Below are 19,922 nucleotides of genomic sequence, written 5' to 3' on the forward strand. Positions count from 1 at the left end.
CTATTTTTCAATTTGATATTTTTGTATGGTTTTTTTTATATATTTTATACCATTTATTTATAGTTTCATTTTTTTGTTTTTTTCTTCTCTTCATCTTGTTTTGATCATTTTCTTTGCTCTACTGAAGAATAAACTCGCCTCGTTTCGGTTGTTCGTGTTCTGCATTAAATGTTTAAATTATTTAAGACTTTGAAATAAGAGTGTGTGATGAAATTATCTTTTTTCCAAAACACCTACAAATAGATAGTAATGTAACTATAATAAAACCATACTTAATAACAAGAGAAGCATCAAAACAAAACTCAAAGCGAACTAGTACAAATGAGGGTTTCTGTATTATAATTATTATTCTATGTCGACACGACGAGGAAACACAAAGAAATTAGGCCAAAAGCACCAAAATATAACTGCATTCAAGGATTACAAAGGCGCGACTGTTTACAAAAAGATTAAAGCACTTCCCAATGAAGGGTTGTGCCAGAAGTGCTACGACACTATCGAGTGGAAAAAGAAATTCCACAAATATAAACCCTTGAAACAACCCGCCGTATGCTTCGACTGTAAACAGAAAGTTGTCAGATTCGCTTATCACACAATGTGTCAGGAGTGCGCGGAAAAGGCGGGAGTATGTGCTAAGTGTAGGTTGCCAAAGCCAATTTACAAGTTTGTTTCTCAGTCATTATATCTTAGTCAATTACACTGGATTGTTACAGCAAATTTGTTTAAAATAATTTTTTATGCATTTGAAAAGTTTTTTTTATTCACTGTTTTGGGAAGAATGTTAGGGAAAATCAATCAGAGATGTTATTCGTTTTGATTAAAAGTTTTTATATTATGTTTGGAAAAAACGAATTTTAATACTGTATATATAACAATATTTATTTACCAATTTACTATACATTGAACAAGAATAACAAATAGAGAATTTAAGAAACCAAAAACTATAGAACCAGAGGAAGAGGAATATCTTTATAAATACGCATTACTTTCACTTAGAAAGAAAAAGTCACTTGACAGACAACTCGAGAAGAATCCAGAGTTGAACAAATATGAGGCTATAAAAGCATACGAGTTGAATGACAAAGACAGTTTTGACGATGACGAGAGTGAAGACTCAAACGAGGAAGGCGAGGAGAAAAATGAAAAAACTAAAAGCGAAACAATGAAATCGGAAATGAAAGAAAAAGAGAAAAGTGAAGAGGAAGAGGAAGATAGCGAAGAAGATTTTGATGATGACGAGAGTGATTGAGTTTTTTTATTTTCTTTAGTAGTTTCAAATCTCAAGATGTCAGAATGTCTGAAGATTGAGATTATCAAAACGAAAGTGCATAAATGGAAAGAAAATGAAAGGAAATTATGTAACAAAGTATTGGTGAAACAAACACATTTGTTTAAAATGTGTTGGATACTTGTAAAATAAAAAGACAATATTCAGTTACTTAGTAAATTCTCTGCATTGGGTGATAGTAGTTCATTGGGTATTGACCATATTGAAAATAGGGAGCTCCAAATTGGCCATTCCCAAAAATGTGGTTGTAAAATAAAGCGTCGTCGTAGGGTGCTGGGTTTTGTCCGAGATCATATTCATTTTCGTCGTCATCAAACTCCTCTTCGTCATCGTCGTATTCATCGTCGTCATAGTCCTCCTCAAAATCGTCTTCAACCGCGTCGTCGTAATCAAACTCTTCTTCGTCATCATCAAGTTGATACTCCTCATTGTAGTCATTGTCGTAGTCATCATCGAGTTCAAAATTTTCGCCTTCCTCGGCTTTTACAGCCAAAAACATTGCAAACAACACATACAACAACATCTCCATGTTTATAAAATATGCTTTTCTAGAAGCACAAAAAGACTCTTTTTTCAAAAATTCTTTCAAAAATACTTTTTTGAAATTAAATTAATTCAAATCTACTTTTTGTAGTTTAATAATACAAATTTGCTGTTTTAATTTTTGGGTCTAATAATTTAGAGTTTTTTGATGATTTTAGAATTCATATTATTAAAAAATCATACTTTTTAGAATCTATTATTAAAATTTGATACTTTTATAAAACTTAAAATGATTATATTTTTTTTATTTATCTATTAATAAAACTAAAAAACTAATATTTTTTTAAAACAAAATTTTATCGTTGTTTATTAATAATAGTTTTTTATTAGATAAACTATAATTATAGTTATTAATATGTAACTATATAAATAATTAGTATATTATGTTATGGTATAAAACATACAGTATGACAAGTTTGACTTAAACGACAAGTTTGGGTTAAATGGTAAAAATTATAGTTCAATTATAATATTTTTCGAACTATAACCTGAACTAATAAATTGCTTTTTTATAATCAAGTTTATATAAAAAATTGAATAATAAAAAGCAAGCAAAAACCCAAACACACTATATAAAGAATAAGAAAGCTATAAACCAGTAAAGATACTAATAAACTACTACATATTCATAATCATCATCAACATTTTAATGTGAACTTAACAATAAAGTTTTATTAATATTTGACGAATAAAGTAACTATAATAGTTCAAATTCAATTCAATTATAAATACAGTCTGACTTCTCCAGAGTGTGTAATTATTATTTTTGCTGTTCTCTATTATTTGGGCATTTCTTAAGAACAAACCCGAATATAACATAAACTTGCTTTTTAAAGAGTGGGTCCACGTTTTATTAGCCAAAATCAAGCGGAGATTCTTAATAAATCCCACTCTTGACAGGTTTGGCAGTTTTTCCTTTCGTTGAATTCGTTTTTATGGATATTATTATTTAATTAAGTTAAAAGCAGTATTCTTCCATCGCGATAGGAAATACCGCTGATTTATCATATTAAAATAAATATAAAGTAACACAAACGTTTTCGAATGAAGTAGAAAATGTTTGACGTGTTTGAACTCAACGAAACAAACACGTTAAAACATATAAAACAATACTTAACATGTGTTTTGGTTTTATTTTTCAAGATCAGAGTGTAACATAAAACAATAGAATTAATAATAATTTAAATATTATTTTATTTAACCATTTAATTTTTTTCTAGTTTAACCCACTGTTTACTATAATAATTGGTTTTTAAACCATTAACGTGAACCATTTAAGTCAAACTATTCCATTTAAGGCAAACTTGTCTAACTGTAATGGATAACATTTTTTTTCCAAGTATTTAATTATTTAAATTATTATTTTAATAATTATTAATAAATATAAATAATAGTAATTAGAAATATATTATATTAATTATAAATACAGTCAAATATTTAGTCAAATTGTATCTTTTTTAATTTTTTACTAAATAATAAATAATAACCAAATTATCTCAGTTTAGTATGTTGTTAAATGAATAACCACTAACCACACAATCTACATATCATAATAGATATTTGAATAATTCTGTTAACATAATATGAGTAATTACAAAGTTGTTAATGAGATATAACAAACAACATTCAATATAAATAAAATACATATCATATTATCACACAATAAAACTTGTAAGTTGTTGAATTATTTGATCAAAATAAACACTGTTTAATTATCATTTCATTTTGATCAAAGCCACAATGAATATTTAAACAATTATCAAACAACACTTTCATTGAATTATTTAAATGTTAAAATATATCAAAGATTTTTTTGGTGTATTTCCCAAATATTATTGAATATAATTTATGAAACTATAAATAATAGTTTTATGGTACTACGCGCCGTATGATAGAATCTTATGTAAAATTACTTTCCGCTCCATAATTATTATAAAGTACCCAATCAATCCAATTAAAAGATCTATTTTCTCAATAACGCAATACAAAACTTCTTCATCGCAAACACGATTCATACATCTTAATTATTTGAATAATATATTATAACATTTTTATATTAAAATTTACTATTCATTCTATCTCATAAAAAGCAAAGAACAAATTGCCGTTTTTTCATAGTTCTTTAATAGTACAAAAAACTAAACGAAGTTATACTTTGAATCCCCTATAATGCAGAAGGAGGCACGAAAAGAAGACCGCAGTCAAAGAAAAGTGAATTAACTCTTTTCATCCCGATATATTAAGCAAAGTCAATCCGATATAATCAGAGTTATCATTCATTCCCAACAAATCAAAAATCCCCAATTACGTTCGAAACTCTTACGTGCATGTGACAAATGAACTGGGAAATCAGTGGATGTCAAAAAAGTCTGTTCCTTTAAGCGAAATAGTACAACAAGCAGTAAGCGACTTAAACCCGTCGCCACCCGTCCAACGATTCCAAGTCCTTGCAAACCTCACATTAAAGGTCGAAGCGTCGTGTAAGCCCCTTCGCTCGCAAATGATTGAGAAGATGAAAAAGTACATAGACAAGAACATCAGCGATAAAGAGATGTTCTACGTCTTTTGTTTATGCGACCATTTAGTCGTTAATTCGCACACATTTAGAAAGCAAGTTTTGGACATCGACTTCATCATGCTTCTTGAGACTATTGGACAGTTTAAAGTTTGTTCCTTGTCTGTCGGTCGACTCTTTCAAGTGACTTGTAGAACAAACCGACCTTCACGAGAAATAGAACGCCCGAGAACATAGTGAATAAAATCAAATCGATGATCCAACAATGGGGCAATAAGTTCCCAAATGAACTCGCAGAGTACGATTTCCTCTACGAGAAGTACAAACAACTTGGAATTAAGTTTCCAGAAATGTCCCCCGTCAAAGGAGTCAACCCAGCAAATGCAGAACAACTCCCACAAGATATTAAAAAATTGATTGCGACGTGTAAAGTGAAAGAAAAGGAGATCCAAGACACTATTAAATCAGCAACACACGTCGAAGAACTCATTCAATTGTACAGAGAAGTCACCGACTTGAATTGGTTTGTTTTATAGTTCTTTTTACTATTCAATTAATAAGTAGCCAACTCGTCGACTCACAAACTAAAATCATCCAAAAGCGTGCACTCTACGACTCGGAAAAGGTCGACAAACTTAACGCTTTCGTCGATAACTACCAATCGTGTTTACAATTACTCGCAAACCAAATTAATATCAATAGAACTTATCACATCACTACTACAGTCCCACCAGTAGAACACGGCGCAAGTCCTTTTGTCGAAAGTGAAAACCCAAAGGACATCATCGCAGATAGACGTATCGGGATTCTGCCTGGAGAAAAGGCCCCTGTTATTAAAAACCCAGTCGGACTGTTAAAACCACCCCCTTCAAATGGAATACCACTCATCAGTCCCGTCCATAGAACAGTGTCTATGTATGAAGACGAATTTAACAAACAAGTCATCGTCTCGTCCGATTCGTATTTCTCAACAGACTCTTTGGGAACAGAAAACGTCAATGAAGATACTGACTTCGAGACTCCATATCTGCTTTGATGTATTTCCTGTTATTTTTATTCATTCTTTTTTACTCTTGTTAGTTCAGGTCATTTATAATTTATTTATTAATATATGTATTAGAACATATTTACTATAAATAAAAAGACTCTATTTTTAAGAACTTATAGTAACTTATTTACTATAAATGTATTAACATATTATTATATGTTTATTATCTAACTACTATTGTATAAGAAGGTGTGTAAAATAGATAAAGTTGTTTTGTTTTAAAACACAGAAAACTTAACACATTCATTAATCGTGTTATTGTGTCAATTAATTAAATAACTATATTTATTACAATTAAATACATATCTCTTGTATTTTATTCGAAGTAAACTGTAATTCAAATAGTTAATTTAATTATTCAAAAGTTGTTTATTTTTAATTTAAAATAATTAAAAACAAGTGATTTAACTATTATAATTTTAGTATTTCAAATTAATATAACATAATATATCAAGTGTGTAAAAAAAGTGTTTTAATTATTTTTATTACATATGTGTATTAAACACTGTGACTTATTTTTTTTATAAAGATTTCAAATACGAATATGTATTAATTCACTTCTCAAATTGAAGCCAAAAAATACATAAGGATTTAATTGTGTATGTATACCGGTAAATAAAATATGATTTATATACGTAATAATATAATAATTGTCCGATATAATTATATTAATAAAAACCCAATCATCTATATAAACTTTAAAACAAGTAACAAAAGATGGCTGAAACACAAGACGTGCTCGACAAGAAAATTGAGTCTCTTAAGACGCGAATTAATGATCAAGAACGTGTTCTCCGTCAGATGTTGTGGTTTGGCGACTATAGTTTTGCAAGTGAGCAATTACACTTTGATCGTGATGGCTTAAAAATTGAGTGTCGTGAGACTGCACCCAACAAGCCATATGCCCTCCTCTTTTTATACATTCCAATCAACTCCTTTTCTATTCGTGTAATTCAAGGTAAGGCTTCCATTGGTTTTATAACTTTGAACCAACCCATTCCTCTCGATTGCAACATTTCTGTCATATCAGATCAAACCAAAGTCTTAATGTACGACAGAACTTACATTGGTCCGCTTGACTTGACCAAAAAGCAACGTTCAAACTTTGTCTTCAATGATGGCGTAGTAACAACAACCTTCAATCCTGCCACAAACACCATTTCCTTCGAACAAGGAAAAGTGAAAGACGATGATGTCTTTGTCAATGTTTACGAAGAAGACTTGTACCCACTTATTGCCTTTAAGGATGATACTGTCATTCAAGTCCTTTAATTCACCTTTTAACTTCTTTTGTACACAACACTTCTTTAAATTAATATATAATATAATAATTTTATTTAATATAATATAAGATAAATTAATAAAATATAATATATATTAATATATTATAGTATAAAAACAAAATAAGTGAAAAATAACAAATGAATAACAAGAAATACACAGAGCTATGCCATTTCCTCGTCAAAGTCGAACATATTAGGTGACATGGTATCCACTCGATCCGCCCCTTTTTCTGGGGAGAAGGGAGGAGTCATTACAAAGTGGCATGACGAGCTATTCTGAAGTCCTGATGTTGATGAGGACTGAAATTGGCGCTCTTGAAATGACGTCTCAGGGAGCACAAAGCTGTGGGAGACAGGGCTTTGTCCTTTACTTCGTCTTTTAGTCTTTTGAGGGACAAAGATGCCTGAACTACTTAAAGCCTTAGTTGGTCGAGTAATAGCTGTGTCTGTAGTCGACATCGCATTTTGAAGTAAAGCGCTTCCACTTGAAAATTTGGTCTCAGGGAAGTTGTTGTTGTTCTTCTTTTTCCTGCTGTCCATCTTTTGTTTCAATATCTTCAAATTGAACGTTAGCCTTTTGCCGATTGCTTCCATTTCTTTATACGATTCTTCGTCGTACTTATCTTTATGGTCGCGACACTTGAGACACTCGTGGTCAAATTTGCTGTATATTAATAGTGTTCTAACATATTAAATTAATGAATTACCAAATAATATAAATGTTAATAAATATATATAAATATGACATTTAAAGTTAAATTTAGAATTAGCCACATTGCAAATTATTCGCTTGTGTTAATTCACGTAGCACTAACAATTCGTTAATTGAAAGAAATATATTGTTATAGAAATAGTATTAATAATAGTATTAATGATAATAAGACAGGTAGTGAGAAGTAACAAACATCAATATCTTCGAGGCGTAGTTAAAGACATTCTCTACATCATAAGGCATACACTCAATGGCACGAACAACATTTCTTAAATTGTGTTCTACGTGAGGGATGAGTCGTGTGATTTCATTGGGTAAGAATACAGTTGGTTTAGTCTTAGGATCGATAACCTTATGTGAGCAGTACTTCTGATACAACACGGCGTATTCGGACAATTCATTTGGGTAGAAGCACCCCCAGACGGCTATCAATTCTCGAACTTTATCTTCGACTTCGTCGGTCTCCGTATGCACTTTCCTCATCTTCCCAACTTGTTGGAGGAGTGTAAGAAACGACAACTCACAGACTTGTGTTCTGAATGTAGGCGAGTTCTGAACCACATAATTCGCTAAGGTCAAACAGTTAATCATCTCGGCTTGTAACACCAACTTTTTTGTGTAATTTCGCATCTTCTGTTCTATTTGGAGACGAAGGATTGTGTCTGCGCCAATGACACGTTCAACGGCATTTACTATCGTCTGCATTTCGACTTCTGAAGGTTCGTTTTTGTCGTTCACAAGGTTTGAAACAAGTTCACTCAGCTTCACGGACATCTGTAACTTTCGAGTTCATCCCACCCCTCAAATTTCCATGTACAGACACATCATCAAATCAAAGAGAAAAAAGTTAAAATTCAAAATATTTTTTTCATTTGACAGTATAGTTCGCTTGTAGTTTTTTATAATTTGTTGTATAGCTTTTTTCTTTTTCAAATATAAATTTTTTGGTTTAAAAAAACTCATGAAGGATTTTCGGCGCGTTTCGGAAAGATATTATACAAGGATGGTTTTTTACTATAATTTGTATGGTTAAAATCGTCTATTTTCGTGATTATTTGTAAAAAAGTTCTTTATTTTTTTGAAGAGAACGTTCGAAGAAAGAAAGAAGCTTCTTGATGGAATGAAATCAAGAGCGAACAAAATCGAACGGAAAGTATAAAAAATAAAAAAAACGGCTCCGGTGATTGGCCCGTTTTTTCTTTTTTTTTTCATTTTTCGCCTTTTTTTTGGATTTTCAAGCAAGTTTCGGGGAATTGATTTTTTCTGACATACAAATGTTTTTGTTACCACAAATGTTATTTATTTGGAATACAATTAACCAAACATTAAAAAACGCCGCATTTATCAAAAAGTGTCAAAATATAAATAGAGTGGTGTTTTCAAAGACTTTTCGAGGAAACCACAAACTATTTAATGATTATTACAACATGTGACAGGAAATTATGGCCGTGTAATTCGGGACATTTCGATGAATAAAAACGTCACAAATAATTGTACCCGATTTATTACTGACAAAGAAAGCATTATTCTATCGAAAAAGAAATTATCTATTTCTATTCATTCACCAAAAAAACATTTTCTAATTTGTTCTCTTTTCTATTTTGAGCCACAAAAGTCAACAACTATTTTAAACTGACTTCAAATGGTTCCAAATTATAGTTTCATTAACTATTGACATGGAATAATTTCACTTGAAAATTTAACAGAAAACGGCAATTCAATAGTTTTGGTAATCATTAAAACAATATTTTTTTCTTAATTAAATGGCCCGTTTTTATACACACAAACACTTTAATGAAAAAACAACTCGCTTTTTGAGGTAAAACGGTAATACATAAAACAAACAAAACGGAGTGCCAAACTGTCATTTTGGGAAAAATGGTGGTATTTACTTGGCGATTATTTATGTGATTTGTTATTAAGTAACCAAAAAATCTTAGGGAAAGTACCTTTTTGTATTGAGTGGTTTGACTAAGAATATAAACTAGAAAAAGACCAATTTAAAAACACAGTTTTAATTTGTTTTTTATAACAAAACATAAACTACAAACGAGCTTTCTTTCATATATATGATAGTCACAGATTTAGTTTTGCATGGTTTATAGTAAAGGCGAACTTGAAACTAAAAGCCTAATTCGGATCAATAATACATTTTTTAAAACAAGTCGTGATAACAAAACAAAATACACGTGTATTGAAAATTAAATTGTTGCTTTTAGATAATTGCTTTTTTAAACAGTAAAATCACAACTGAGTTATCAAGAATTAAATTATGTTGTGTTCAACTTTTGGGTTAAATGATTCCATGGTTTAGATTTTTTCTACTTCCACTCGATTTGTGGCCATTGTTCTTATTGTTTTATTTTAAACAATCAGAAAAAATAATTTTACTAGAAATGGCTCTAAGCAATTTTTTATTTTAAACAATTTTATTTTTTTTTTCAATATCAATACTTGACTATCTAATAAGTGTTCACTATCAACAGCTAAATCACAACAAATAAAGTATCATAAGAAGACTATTCCATAGAGAAGTACTTTGAATTTTGGTTCCAATTTCAAAAAAAGACTTGTTTTTTATCAAAAATGAATAAATTTTATTATATAAAAGTTGTACAGATAGCGGAATTAACAGGGACCACAGGAAAAACCAGGGACCAGACTAATTTTAGCTATTGAATATTAAGCGGATTTTATACAATAAAACAGGCAAATATTTAAATAAATGTGTAATTTTCTTATTATTTGGGCTTAAAAACGGTTATTATTCGGGATGAAAAAAAAATGAATGTGTTGTATAAAGTATGAATAAACAATAGATTAATGTGAGTTATAATCGTAAGTTTATTATTATTAATTATTATTTAATTATAAAATATTATTCTTTTGTTCGACCTTGTTTAACTTCAACAAAACCATTCAATTAAATGGTTCATTCATTTTTTCAAAGAAGATGTTGTAGTCTTCTCTATTCAATGAGTAGAATAGAGAAGACTAGGTTGATTCAATGAGTCACTTTTCGTTCAGTATTAAAAGTGACTCACGCAATAAATGAAAATAAAGTAAAGAATAAATAAATTATTGGAATGTTAGACATTCAGTAAATGATGGATGATCATTAAACGTATTAAACAACGGAAGATAAATCAATATAAAGAACAAACTTTACTTTGGCTCGGCTGGGCATTAACAATAAAGGCAGCTTCAAATGATTAATTAAGAGTTTCATATTTTATAGTTTTTTCTATTTTATTTGAAAAATAGTGTGTCTATTAATACTTGGTCCCTGGTTTTTGAAAATAAACCAACATATCCTCCAAAAACCTGATTATTTGGGGATTTTTCCATAACAAGGAAACTATTTACCAAAAATAAAACAGCTTAATTTAGTCTGGTCCCTGGTTTTTCCTGTATCTGTAATATATTGCAATTACAATAAAACATTTACTATTACCTGTTTTTACTTAACATTTTAAATGCTGATATGGTTGATTATTGTAAAATATTCAATAAATATTTGTGTAATCTTTGTGTTATTATCAATAAAAAACATATTTAATTTTTTTTAAAGCAAAATAGGTCAACTTATATTCCACATATAAGTTAAATAATACAAGTAACATTGTTTTGATACATGACAATTATTATTATTTGAAATATGAATATCAATTATAAATGATAATTATTAACAGTCGATTGAAATTTTACATCTTATATATTTTGAACTCTCACTATTATCCTGCATTTCTTTTTTATTTTATAAAACATGTTTAATTATTTTATTTTTTTATGAGTAAAATTTAAAAATGAAAGAGTCAAACTGTAAATCCTCTTTCTCAAAAAACAATAATAAAATTTTACATTTTGAACAAAATTGTTCAAAAAATTTTAATTTTAATTCTATTTATTTAGTTTTATTTCAATTATTAATCCCTTATCATTTTTAATTTTATTGTTCTGTCAAATGTTACTCTAGTTTTTTTTCAATTTTCATTAAAAATATAATGAAATTTTATGTCAAAATATATTCATTTCTTCATATCTTTTAATTATATTTCTCAAATAATAGACTCTAAGTATTCTGTTTAGCTAAAATCAATTATATTACACCAACCGTTATAAAAAATATGAAATATTAATAAATGTATTATTTATAATATATATATATATAAAATATACAATATAAAAACTTTTCAATTATTAAATTGAATAAACATTATTTTTCAAAAAATACCAGCAAAATAATACGTCAATGAAATGTTAATTAGCCGAACAAACAATTTGATTTATATGTAAAAGTTTTCTGAGTCAACACACAAGCAAAAACTTTGAACTTTAGTCCCGACGAGTGACAACAATTTTCTATTGATTTTTCTTCCTTTTGAATCAATTTGCTTTTTATTGAAAAAGATGTCTCCAAATTTGATTCCCCAATACGTCTCAACTACCATCGTTTCATTTTTTCCATTTGATCGAGTCATATTATAAATCGCACCTTTTTCTGCCACCAAGTCACTTAGATAATCAACGGTGACAATCAACCGGTTTGTTTTCTTTCGTTGTTTAGCAGTTTCTTTTGGAATTCCCTTAAGTTGATCATTCACCATTATTTCTTCAAGTCTTTGCTCAATAAATTTTTCAACGTCTATAATGTCCGTTTCACTGAAAGCGATTGTTTTGATAGGGATGAAGGAGAGTGCTACTGAAGATTTGCCAAGTGGCTGTTTAATGGTGATTTCAGCAAATTGATTTAAGAAGGAAAGCATAACTGCTTCAACACAAGCTTGATGATTTCGAAGAGACCCATACGAGTACCGTTCACGTCTTTCAGACCGCATTACTTCCTTAGTGCTTCTCATGCAAGACATTACAATGATAATTTGTAGCCTAATCACCCCTATTTATAGTTCAAATCAAACCTTATTTGTTCGTGGGTGTGGATAAAAAACTTAGAAAAAAACTATATATAATAATTTTAATATCATAATTAAATGGTTAACTTGTTTCATTTAAAAAAGTAATACTGTCATGTGTCTGTCTTCTTGGGAAGTTTCTTTAATCGTACCCTCATATTTATGAAAGTTAGGTATTCAGCTTAACCGAAAATGGCGCACATGAAGTTTTCTGAAGAATTCTATCAATGCGGCCATCATGGATTTCGTACACAAGAAGACTTCCATTTCAAAAAATCATTTCGAAATAATTTATTAAAAATGTTTACATAAAAATAAAAAAAAGCCTTGCGTTTTGGTTGTGATGGTATAAAATATTGTTTTGTCCCATAAAGTTGCTTTATATTCAACCAATAAAAACATCAATCCGCTGCTTTGTTTTTTAATAAAACATCAATGCCGTTGTCTACCAAATATTTTAGAATAAACATTTATACAGTTTTATGACAATAATCGGGAAGATATAATATCTGTTTTAAGATAACCCTTTGAAATATTTTTGCCTGCATATTTGATTGTTGAACAAACGTGCACATTATATATAGTTGTTATTTAAATACTTTATAGCATTATTTTTAAAAACATGCCACATTATAACATTTATCATATTTTGCCGATTGCATCCTCAAAGATTCAAATATAGATCAATTAATTGGATTATCTAAATATAATCGCTCTTAGAAGTTTTTCTGTTATACAAAAAAAGCTGATGATAATTAGTTTGATGTTTCAAAAATGGGGTTTCAATACTTATTATTTAACTTTGTAATTACTTTATTAAAATGATGTTTCATACGAGTGCTTCAAATTGTTTTGCTATTTGTGAAATAATACTTATTTCTCAATTATTGTTTTTAATTTGATTCACATTTTACATCCCTCATACAATTAATAAATGGACAACAACCAAGTTATTTGAAACAAATTCTTTAATTTAAAAATGCTCAAACATTATCTTTTAATATTCAAATATTTTCAAACATCTCAACCATTTTTAATCGAACTTTTTCAAAAAGGTACTTTCAAAAAATAACACTTTTTATTTCATTTTCTAAATATTGTTTCAACTATTCGTTATCTGATATAGAAATGACCATTTTTTGACTTATAAAACTTGACATTTTACTCAAATTAAAATGAATTGACGATTTCGCATCTTCTCAAAAAACTGTATTCGTTTTTCCAAACAAAAGAATCATTTTCATTCAACATTTATAAATGTATTTATTGTAAACTCAATTCAAACTTTATGCTTTAATTTATTCTCGTGATTGTCGTTCTCTCAATAAACTCCAAATAATTATTGCTTCTCTATTTCAAAAAGTAAACCCAAACACAATTCAATAGTAAATTTGTTCATCGGTTTACCCTTTTATCTAACCTTGCGATTGACCAATTTGTTGTTTCTAATTTGTTTTGAAAAGCAATTAACCGTTATTAAATACCTTTCCCACCTCCAATATGTAAAAAGAAGTTAAATCATAAAAGTATATTCAACCCAACAACCTTCATCAATAAACGTCCTTAATAATTTAAACTTTTTGCAATTCAAATTAATAAAAAAAATCAATCGTTTAGCTACTTTTTTCCACCCTTTTTGTGACTTGTTTTCACAAATTTTGGTTTACCTTTATTTTCAACAATTGGCTTTCCAGCTCTTTTCAATAATTGTTGTTTCTTTATTTTTCTTTGTTGAGCATAAAAATTGCCGGTTTGTCGGGCGTTGGTATTCTCTTCTTCGTTTGTGTCTTCTTCTTCAACGACTTCTTCAATTTCTTTTGCTACTTCTATTTCTTCATTGTGTGTTTTCTTTGTCTTTTCTGCTTGTTCGTTGTCTTCGAAATCACCGTCTTCCGCATTTTCTTCTTCGGCGTTTTCTTGTCCGTTGACTACTTCGACGGTGTTGAGAACTTGTTTGTCTCCAATCACATCACTTTGTGTTTGTGGCGCGCTAAGGGCCAATTCATCAAAACCAAAAGACATTGGTGGCGTTTGTTCCTTTGGTGGTTGATTGAAGATGTTCCCAAAATCAAAAGTTGGCTTTGAAAAATCCGTTCCAGTGAAGAAGTTGGTTGCACTCGTCACCATTTCACTCCCAAACTGTGACCTGGCCACCAAATTTGTAGACTCGTCGATCACTGTCTTCTTCTCCTCTTTTTTCGTGTCATCCTCTTCCATCCCAACATGCACAGGCACCTCATCCATACATGCAGAACCAAACTCTACACTTTGTGGTGTTTTTTGAAAATTGAAAAATGGAGTTGAACCACTGGCGCCAAACCCAAAGAACGTTGAAGGTGTTTCTTCCATCTTTTCTTGTTGTGTTTCCATTGGTTGTGACTTTGTCCCCTCCAAACCTTTGTCCTCGTCCATTTTCTCAATTGTATTAGTTAATTGAACTGTTTCTTTTACAGTCGTTAAAGTGTTTTCTGGTTGAATAGTTTGGGGTTGTACTTGTACTTCAATTGGTTGTGGTACTTCCTTCACTTGGTCTTCTATTTTTGGTTGTTCTTGTACGACATTTTCTTTCACTTCAACATGTTCCACCTTTTCACCAACTTTCTCTTCAGTCTTTTGCTCTGTTTTGTCTTCGACTTTCTGTTCAGTAGCTTTTGGTTCCGCTTTTATTGGTGACAAAGTCTCTTCTTTGACTTCTTCAGTCGGAATAATTTTCTCCTCCACTACATTACTTTGTTGTTGAATTGGTTGTGGTGTTTGAGGCTGAATTTGTTGTGGGACAATTTGTTGAGCAACTACCTCGTCGACTGCAGCAACTCTTTTTGGTAATACCACAGGCGCTTGTTGTGTTTGGACGACCGTTGTATTTAAAGTTGTTGGTGTTGTGACAATGCTTGATGATGATGGAGTCATTGGCATATTGAATTTCCGTCTTCTTCTTTCTTGTCTTTCTTCCGCAGTTTCAACTCGTTTCTTTTCGATTGGGACGGGTGTTTCAACTGGTTGTCTTTTAATAGGCAACTCTTGTTTAGTAATCGCAATAGCTAATGGTTTATTCTCTTCTTCCATCTTTTTCTCAATTTGTTGTGTTGGTTTATTAGCAAAAACGTTATTTGTTGGTGGTTTAAAGAATGGGAGTGCTTCCAATTTCTTCATACGAAGCTCTTCTGTATTATCCACGGCTTTTTGGACTTCCTTTACTTCCACATTTGCTAAGTCCTTACCGACTTCTTGTACTTCTTTTGAAACAAGTTGTGGTACTTCTTGTTCTTTAACTTTGTGTTCTTCATCCATTTTAACTTGTTGCTTTGGTTCTTCGATTACAACTTTATTCTCCAAGTTTGTTTCAACTGCTTGAACGTTTTGTTTAAACGTTTCACTTTGAACCGGTTGAGTGTTATTATTTGGAACAATTGTTTGTTGAACCACAGACTTAACACACTTGTTCTCAGCCGTTTCACAGCGTTTTTTAAGTTCTTCAACTTGAGTCTCCAATTGACTCTTCGCGTCTGTAAGTTCCTGAATCGTTGTATTCAATTTTGCAACTTCCACAATTCGACTCTCTCTCTCCTTCTTAAATTCTGCATAGAAATTGTTCTTGAGGGTATTCACGTTATTCCCAAACTCCGAAATTTGCGCAGTCATTTTGTCGTTCTCTGCTTTTGTCTTCTGAAGTAATTCATTTTGTTCTTTCATTTGACATTTAAACGTTTCTCTCTCTTTCACAATTTGACACAGTGTTTCTTCATTCGCTGCAATGAGTCCGCTGCTCTTTTCAATAGCCGCCGCGGTTCTTTCTTTCTCCTTTTCTATTTCACTTTCTTTTTCTTGAAGTTGTTCTTTCAACGTATTAACAAGTCCATAGACCTCTTGCACTCTCTTTTCCATTTCGGTGTCTTTCTCTTGAAGTTGCCTTTGAACAGTGTTGATGGTCGTTTGAAATCGACTTCTTTCGCCTTGATACATCTTTTCTTTGTCAGACGATACAATACTTATTCGTCGCGTGAGTTCCTTTTCAGTGTCGGCCTTCGTATTGACAAGTTCTCTCTCGGCCGTTTTAAGCTTCTCTTCTGCCGTTTGGAGACTCTCTTTAATCATTTTTTTCTCTTCTACAAGGTCTTCCTTCTCTTTCATTAAATTTTCAAGCTCATATTTAAACGCAGACAACTTCGCGGTGATGTTCGCGTTCATTTCTCTGACATTCAATAAACTCTCAACTTCACTCGTTAACAAATCACACTTTTTAAAAAGTTTCTCGTTCTTCTCAAGTAACACTTTCTTCTCCATCTCGAGTTCGCCTTGCTTCAAAAAGACTGCTTTGACCTCAATAGACTCGTCGTTGAGGTAACAAAGCGTTGTCTCAAGTGCAATGATTTTCAACTTTTGTTGTTCGATGGTTTCTTCGCAGCGCTGCATCTCTTTGAGAACAATTTCAACTTTTGGGTCTTCGCTTTCCTCTTCGTCTGGTAAAGTTGAAAGGATTTCTTTGAAGTATGCGTCGGACAATTGGGGTTGAACATTTTGGTGTTGTTGTTCGTCGACGAATGAAACAATTTGAAATTGTTCGGGCGGTTGAATATTGATTGTGTATTGTGTTGATGGAAGAGCTTCTGTTTTAATTCGAGGAAAAGTGTAAGAAGGGAGGTCGAGTGTGTGTGGGATATTCCCCGACTCGACTCGATCGATGACAAGTTCAAGCGCCTTCACGCGATTTTCTAAAATTCTTTCTTGTGACGTCGACATCTTTTGCTATTTCGAGATTAGCATTTTTATTATCTCGTGACTTGTCTAATTATCAATTTCATAAATTATTAAAGTTAATTTATTAACCCTTTTTATTCTATTTATTTATTTATTGCATTAAATAATAATAAACATTGTTAATCTATTATAGTTTAGAAAAAGATAATTTGACTAAAAACATTTTGTGAATGGCATTTAATTTTGATTAACATCTAATATATAATAGTATTTATTACTATATCATTTATTAAAAAAGTGTGAAATTGTAATCGTTTTGAACTTCACTAATTATTGAATAATAGTATAATATTAATAATATTTTAATTAATAAATTAAAAATTGTTGAGATATTCGAATCATTTTTTTACTTTAATTAAATTAATGATTTATGATTTCCACCGAGAAACCCGAAATACTGTTCGAAATGTCCCAAAAAACTATTCGTTGTTTTTTTTAAATTCAACAAGAAAAAGTGAATAATGGCATTTTCAGATAATGTAGACCATAAAGTTAAAAACAGAAAATGCCCGTTAATTCACATCTATCTATTCCTTTATATTTAATAAGTAACTTAATTATCTTAACTACTATAAATGGAGGACTTTCTTTTTCATTAGACAACAAAAAAGTTTTATAAAAAATCTAGTAACTATAAAAACAGACAAAAGTGAGTTTTTAATGTTTAAATAGTTTAATTATAATTAATTGTAACTATACCAATTGGCTTTCTTGTGTTTAGAAGAAGAAAAAAATCAAAATAAGTTGTAGAGGTCTCTATTCCTTCTTCAAACTAAATGCCAAAAAGACTGAAAATTAAACACAATCACATATCATGGAACAAGTCCCGATGGCTTCAAATCCATTTTCACACGCTTCTGCATTCCGCAAAGAAAGTGTTGACTCGACACTTCGTTTTGCTTCCCAACACAAAAGGCCTTTGTATGCCTTAACTCTCGACTTAATTACGACTTTAAAAGTACAACAACGCCCACTAAACAGTTACAAGTATCTGACTGATATGTCAGAGCCATATAGAAACAATGGAAAAGACAATGCGGGGTATGGGTTGATAGTAGCAGTTGATGATTACATCGGATCCATGTATTCCAAAGAGTTTGTTAGTCTTTCTGATAATAGAACAACATCTATTTAATGAATTTTAATATCAATATATTCAATAGTAGTTCTATATTAAAGAGAACTAATTTTACTATATCCTAATAATAAAACATTGTTTGACTATAATTTATAAAATCTTCAACGAAATTGATATTAATAACAAGAGAAGACGGATGTTCGTACATTCCCGAATCGCAATATGTAGTCATATCTTCATTAGGAAGTGGGACGTTTGGGCAAGTATTTAAGTGTCGCAATTGTAAAGATAACACACTTGTTGCCATCAAAATTCTTCGTTCCAAACTAGCATTCTTCCGGCAAGGGATGTTGGAAATAGCCGTGTTAACTGCTTTGCGTGATTTAGTAGATACCGAAGGGAAGTACCATACCATTAAAATGGTTGATTATTTCTTGTATTATGGTCATGTGTGTATAGTCACCGAGTTGTTATCAGTAAGTTTATATGATGTGTTACGGAGTCACAACAACGTAGGTATGGGCCTCACATTTAATCGGCAAGTTCTTCGACAAGTCTTGGAGAGTTTGCATGGCCTTTCCACGATGAATATCATTCACTGTGACATTAAAACTGAAAATTTGTTATTAATTGGAAATACAGCAGACATTAAATTGATTGATTTTGGAAGTGCGTGTTTTGAGCGGTCGACTCTGTACACTTACATTCAATCCCGGCATTACAGAGCAATTGAAATTATTCTTGGATTGCCATATTCGTGTGCGATTGATATGTGGTCCTTTGGGTGTGTAGCGGCCGAACTATTTTTAGGTATTCCATTATTCCCGGGCGAAAATGAATACAACCAACTCCTCAAAATTACAGAGATCTTAGGGCCAATTCCAGATTTCTTATTACAAAAAGGAACAAAGACGTGTAAATATTACAATGGAATTACTCAAAATGGAAAGGTGGTGTATATTATGAAAAGTCGAGCTGAATATGAACGTGAAAATAATGTCAAATTGGCGGAAAACAGAAAATATTTCAAATACACCAGTTTAAAAGAAATTTGTGAAAACGTCCCATTCCACAGAAACGCTTTTGTTCGAGAAAATGACGGACAATGGAGAGCAATGTTCTACGACTTCTTGAAAAAAGTCCTCGACTATGACCCAATCAAAAGATTAACACCTTCAGAGGCTTTAACTCATCCCTTCATTAAATCAAAAACTACTAAACAAGAATTATTGAGTCTACCACTGCCTCTCATTCCTCAAGACGTTTCTATGGAAGACGTTGTTAGAAGAGTTTATGGAAACCAATATAGTCTCTTTTACTTACAAACTCGAGATCGGTTCTTCTCAATCCATCATAATTACTTCACCGCTTTCATTAGAGCATTAAAGTGTGGGTATGTCCTTAACACGGTGTACCCAAATCCATTCAAAAACAAACCACTCAAAGTCATTGCTCAAACAAATTTCTCGTGGAGATGTGCTGAAGAAGACAACATCATATCTTGGGGGTCTAATTCAGACTCTGAAGAGTCAAGAAGAACGTCATCTTTACAATCACCAAGTTCTTCAATGTCACCTAGAATATCACTGAGGCCACCAATAGCTGACCCAAGAAGATTCACAACAATGGTCAGAGATACTGGCCATTATTCTTCATTTGGAACGTACTCTCACTTCTGATTGTTTAGTTTACTTTATGTATAACTCATTTGTGTTTTATTCTAATTCATTTATTGTATAATTTATTATATATATAATATAGTATACTTTATTGATATAAATATT

General features: G+C 30.9%; 8 protein-coding genes across 8 annotated transcripts; 4 read left to right on the top strand and 4 right to left on the bottom strand.

The window, feature by feature from the left end:
* Positions 1 to 352: 352 nt before the first annotated feature.
* On the top strand, positions 353 to 1,249 carry EIN_094970 (hypothetical protein; the record flags this gene model as incomplete). Its single annotated transcript, XM_004253983.1, has 2 exons — positions 353 to 663; positions 922 to 1,249. 2 exons carry the CDS (start codon positions 353 to 355, stop codon positions 1,247 to 1,249), a joined length of 639 nt encoding a protein of 212 aa, XP_004254031.1.
* Positions 1,250 to 1,439: 190 nt separating this feature from the next.
* On the bottom strand, positions 1,440 to 1,817 carry EIN_094980 (hypothetical protein; the record flags this gene model as incomplete). Its single annotated transcript, XM_004253984.1, has 1 exon — positions 1,440 to 1,817. The coding sequence occupies one exon, from the start codon at positions 1,815 to 1,817 to the stop codon at positions 1,440 to 1,442; it is 378 nt and encodes a 125-aa protein (XP_004254032.1).
* Positions 1,818 to 4,187: 2,370 nt separating this feature from the next.
* On the top strand, positions 4,188 to 5,382 carry EIN_094990 (hypothetical protein; the record flags this gene model as incomplete). Its single annotated transcript, XM_004253985.1, has 3 exons — positions 4,188 to 4,496; positions 4,541 to 4,869; positions 4,911 to 5,382. 3 exons carry the CDS (start codon positions 4,188 to 4,190, stop codon positions 5,380 to 5,382), a joined length of 1,110 nt encoding a protein of 369 aa, XP_004254033.1.
* Positions 5,383 to 6,111: 729 nt separating this feature from the next.
* EIN_095000 (hypothetical protein) lies at positions 6,112 to 6,666 on the top strand (the record flags this gene model as incomplete). Its single annotated transcript, XM_004253986.1, has 1 exon — positions 6,112 to 6,666. One exon carries the CDS (start codon positions 6,112 to 6,114, stop codon positions 6,664 to 6,666), a length of 555 nt encoding a protein of 184 aa, XP_004254034.1.
* Positions 6,667 to 6,839: 173 nt separating this feature from the next.
* Positions 6,840 to 8,163, bottom strand: EIN_095010 (hypothetical protein; the record flags this gene model as incomplete). The annotated part of the gene is made up of 2 exons (XM_004253987.1): positions 6,840 to 7,341; positions 7,583 to 8,163. The coding sequence occupies 2 exons, from the start codon at positions 8,161 to 8,163 to the stop codon at positions 6,840 to 6,842; spliced, it is 1,083 nt and encodes a 360-aa protein (XP_004254035.1).
* Positions 8,164 to 11,675: 3,512 nt separating this feature from the next.
* Positions 11,676 to 12,257, bottom strand: EIN_095020 (hypothetical protein; the record flags this gene model as incomplete). Its single annotated transcript, XM_004253988.1, has 1 exon — positions 11,676 to 12,257. One exon carries the CDS (start codon positions 12,255 to 12,257, stop codon positions 11,676 to 11,678), a length of 582 nt encoding a protein of 193 aa, XP_004254036.1.
* A 1,662-nt stretch (positions 12,258 to 13,919) lies between these two features.
* EIN_095030 (synaptonemal complex protein, putative) lies at positions 13,920 to 17,042 on the bottom strand (the record flags this gene model as incomplete). Its single annotated transcript, XM_004253989.1, has 1 exon — positions 13,920 to 17,042. The coding sequence occupies one exon, from the start codon at positions 17,040 to 17,042 to the stop codon at positions 13,920 to 13,922; it is 3,123 nt and encodes a 1,040-aa protein (XP_004254037.1).
* Positions 17,043 to 17,874: 832 nt separating this feature from the next.
* EIN_095040 (serine/threonine protein kinase ppk15, putative) lies at positions 17,875 to 19,817 on the top strand (the record flags this gene model as incomplete). Its single annotated transcript, XM_004253990.1, has 2 exons — positions 17,875 to 18,155; positions 18,326 to 19,817. The coding sequence occupies 2 exons, from the start codon at positions 17,875 to 17,877 to the stop codon at positions 19,815 to 19,817; spliced, it is 1,773 nt and encodes a 590-aa protein (XP_004254038.1).
* Between the last annotated feature and the right edge of the window lie 105 nt (positions 19,818 to 19,922).

Source organism: Entamoeba invadens (assembly GCF_000330505.1).
Source record: "Entamoeba invadens IP1 unplaced genomic scaffold scaff_1105074725199, whole genome shotgun sequence".
Taxonomy (NCBI): domain Eukaryota; phylum Evosea; order Mastigamoebida; family Endamoebidae; genus Entamoeba; species Entamoeba invadens.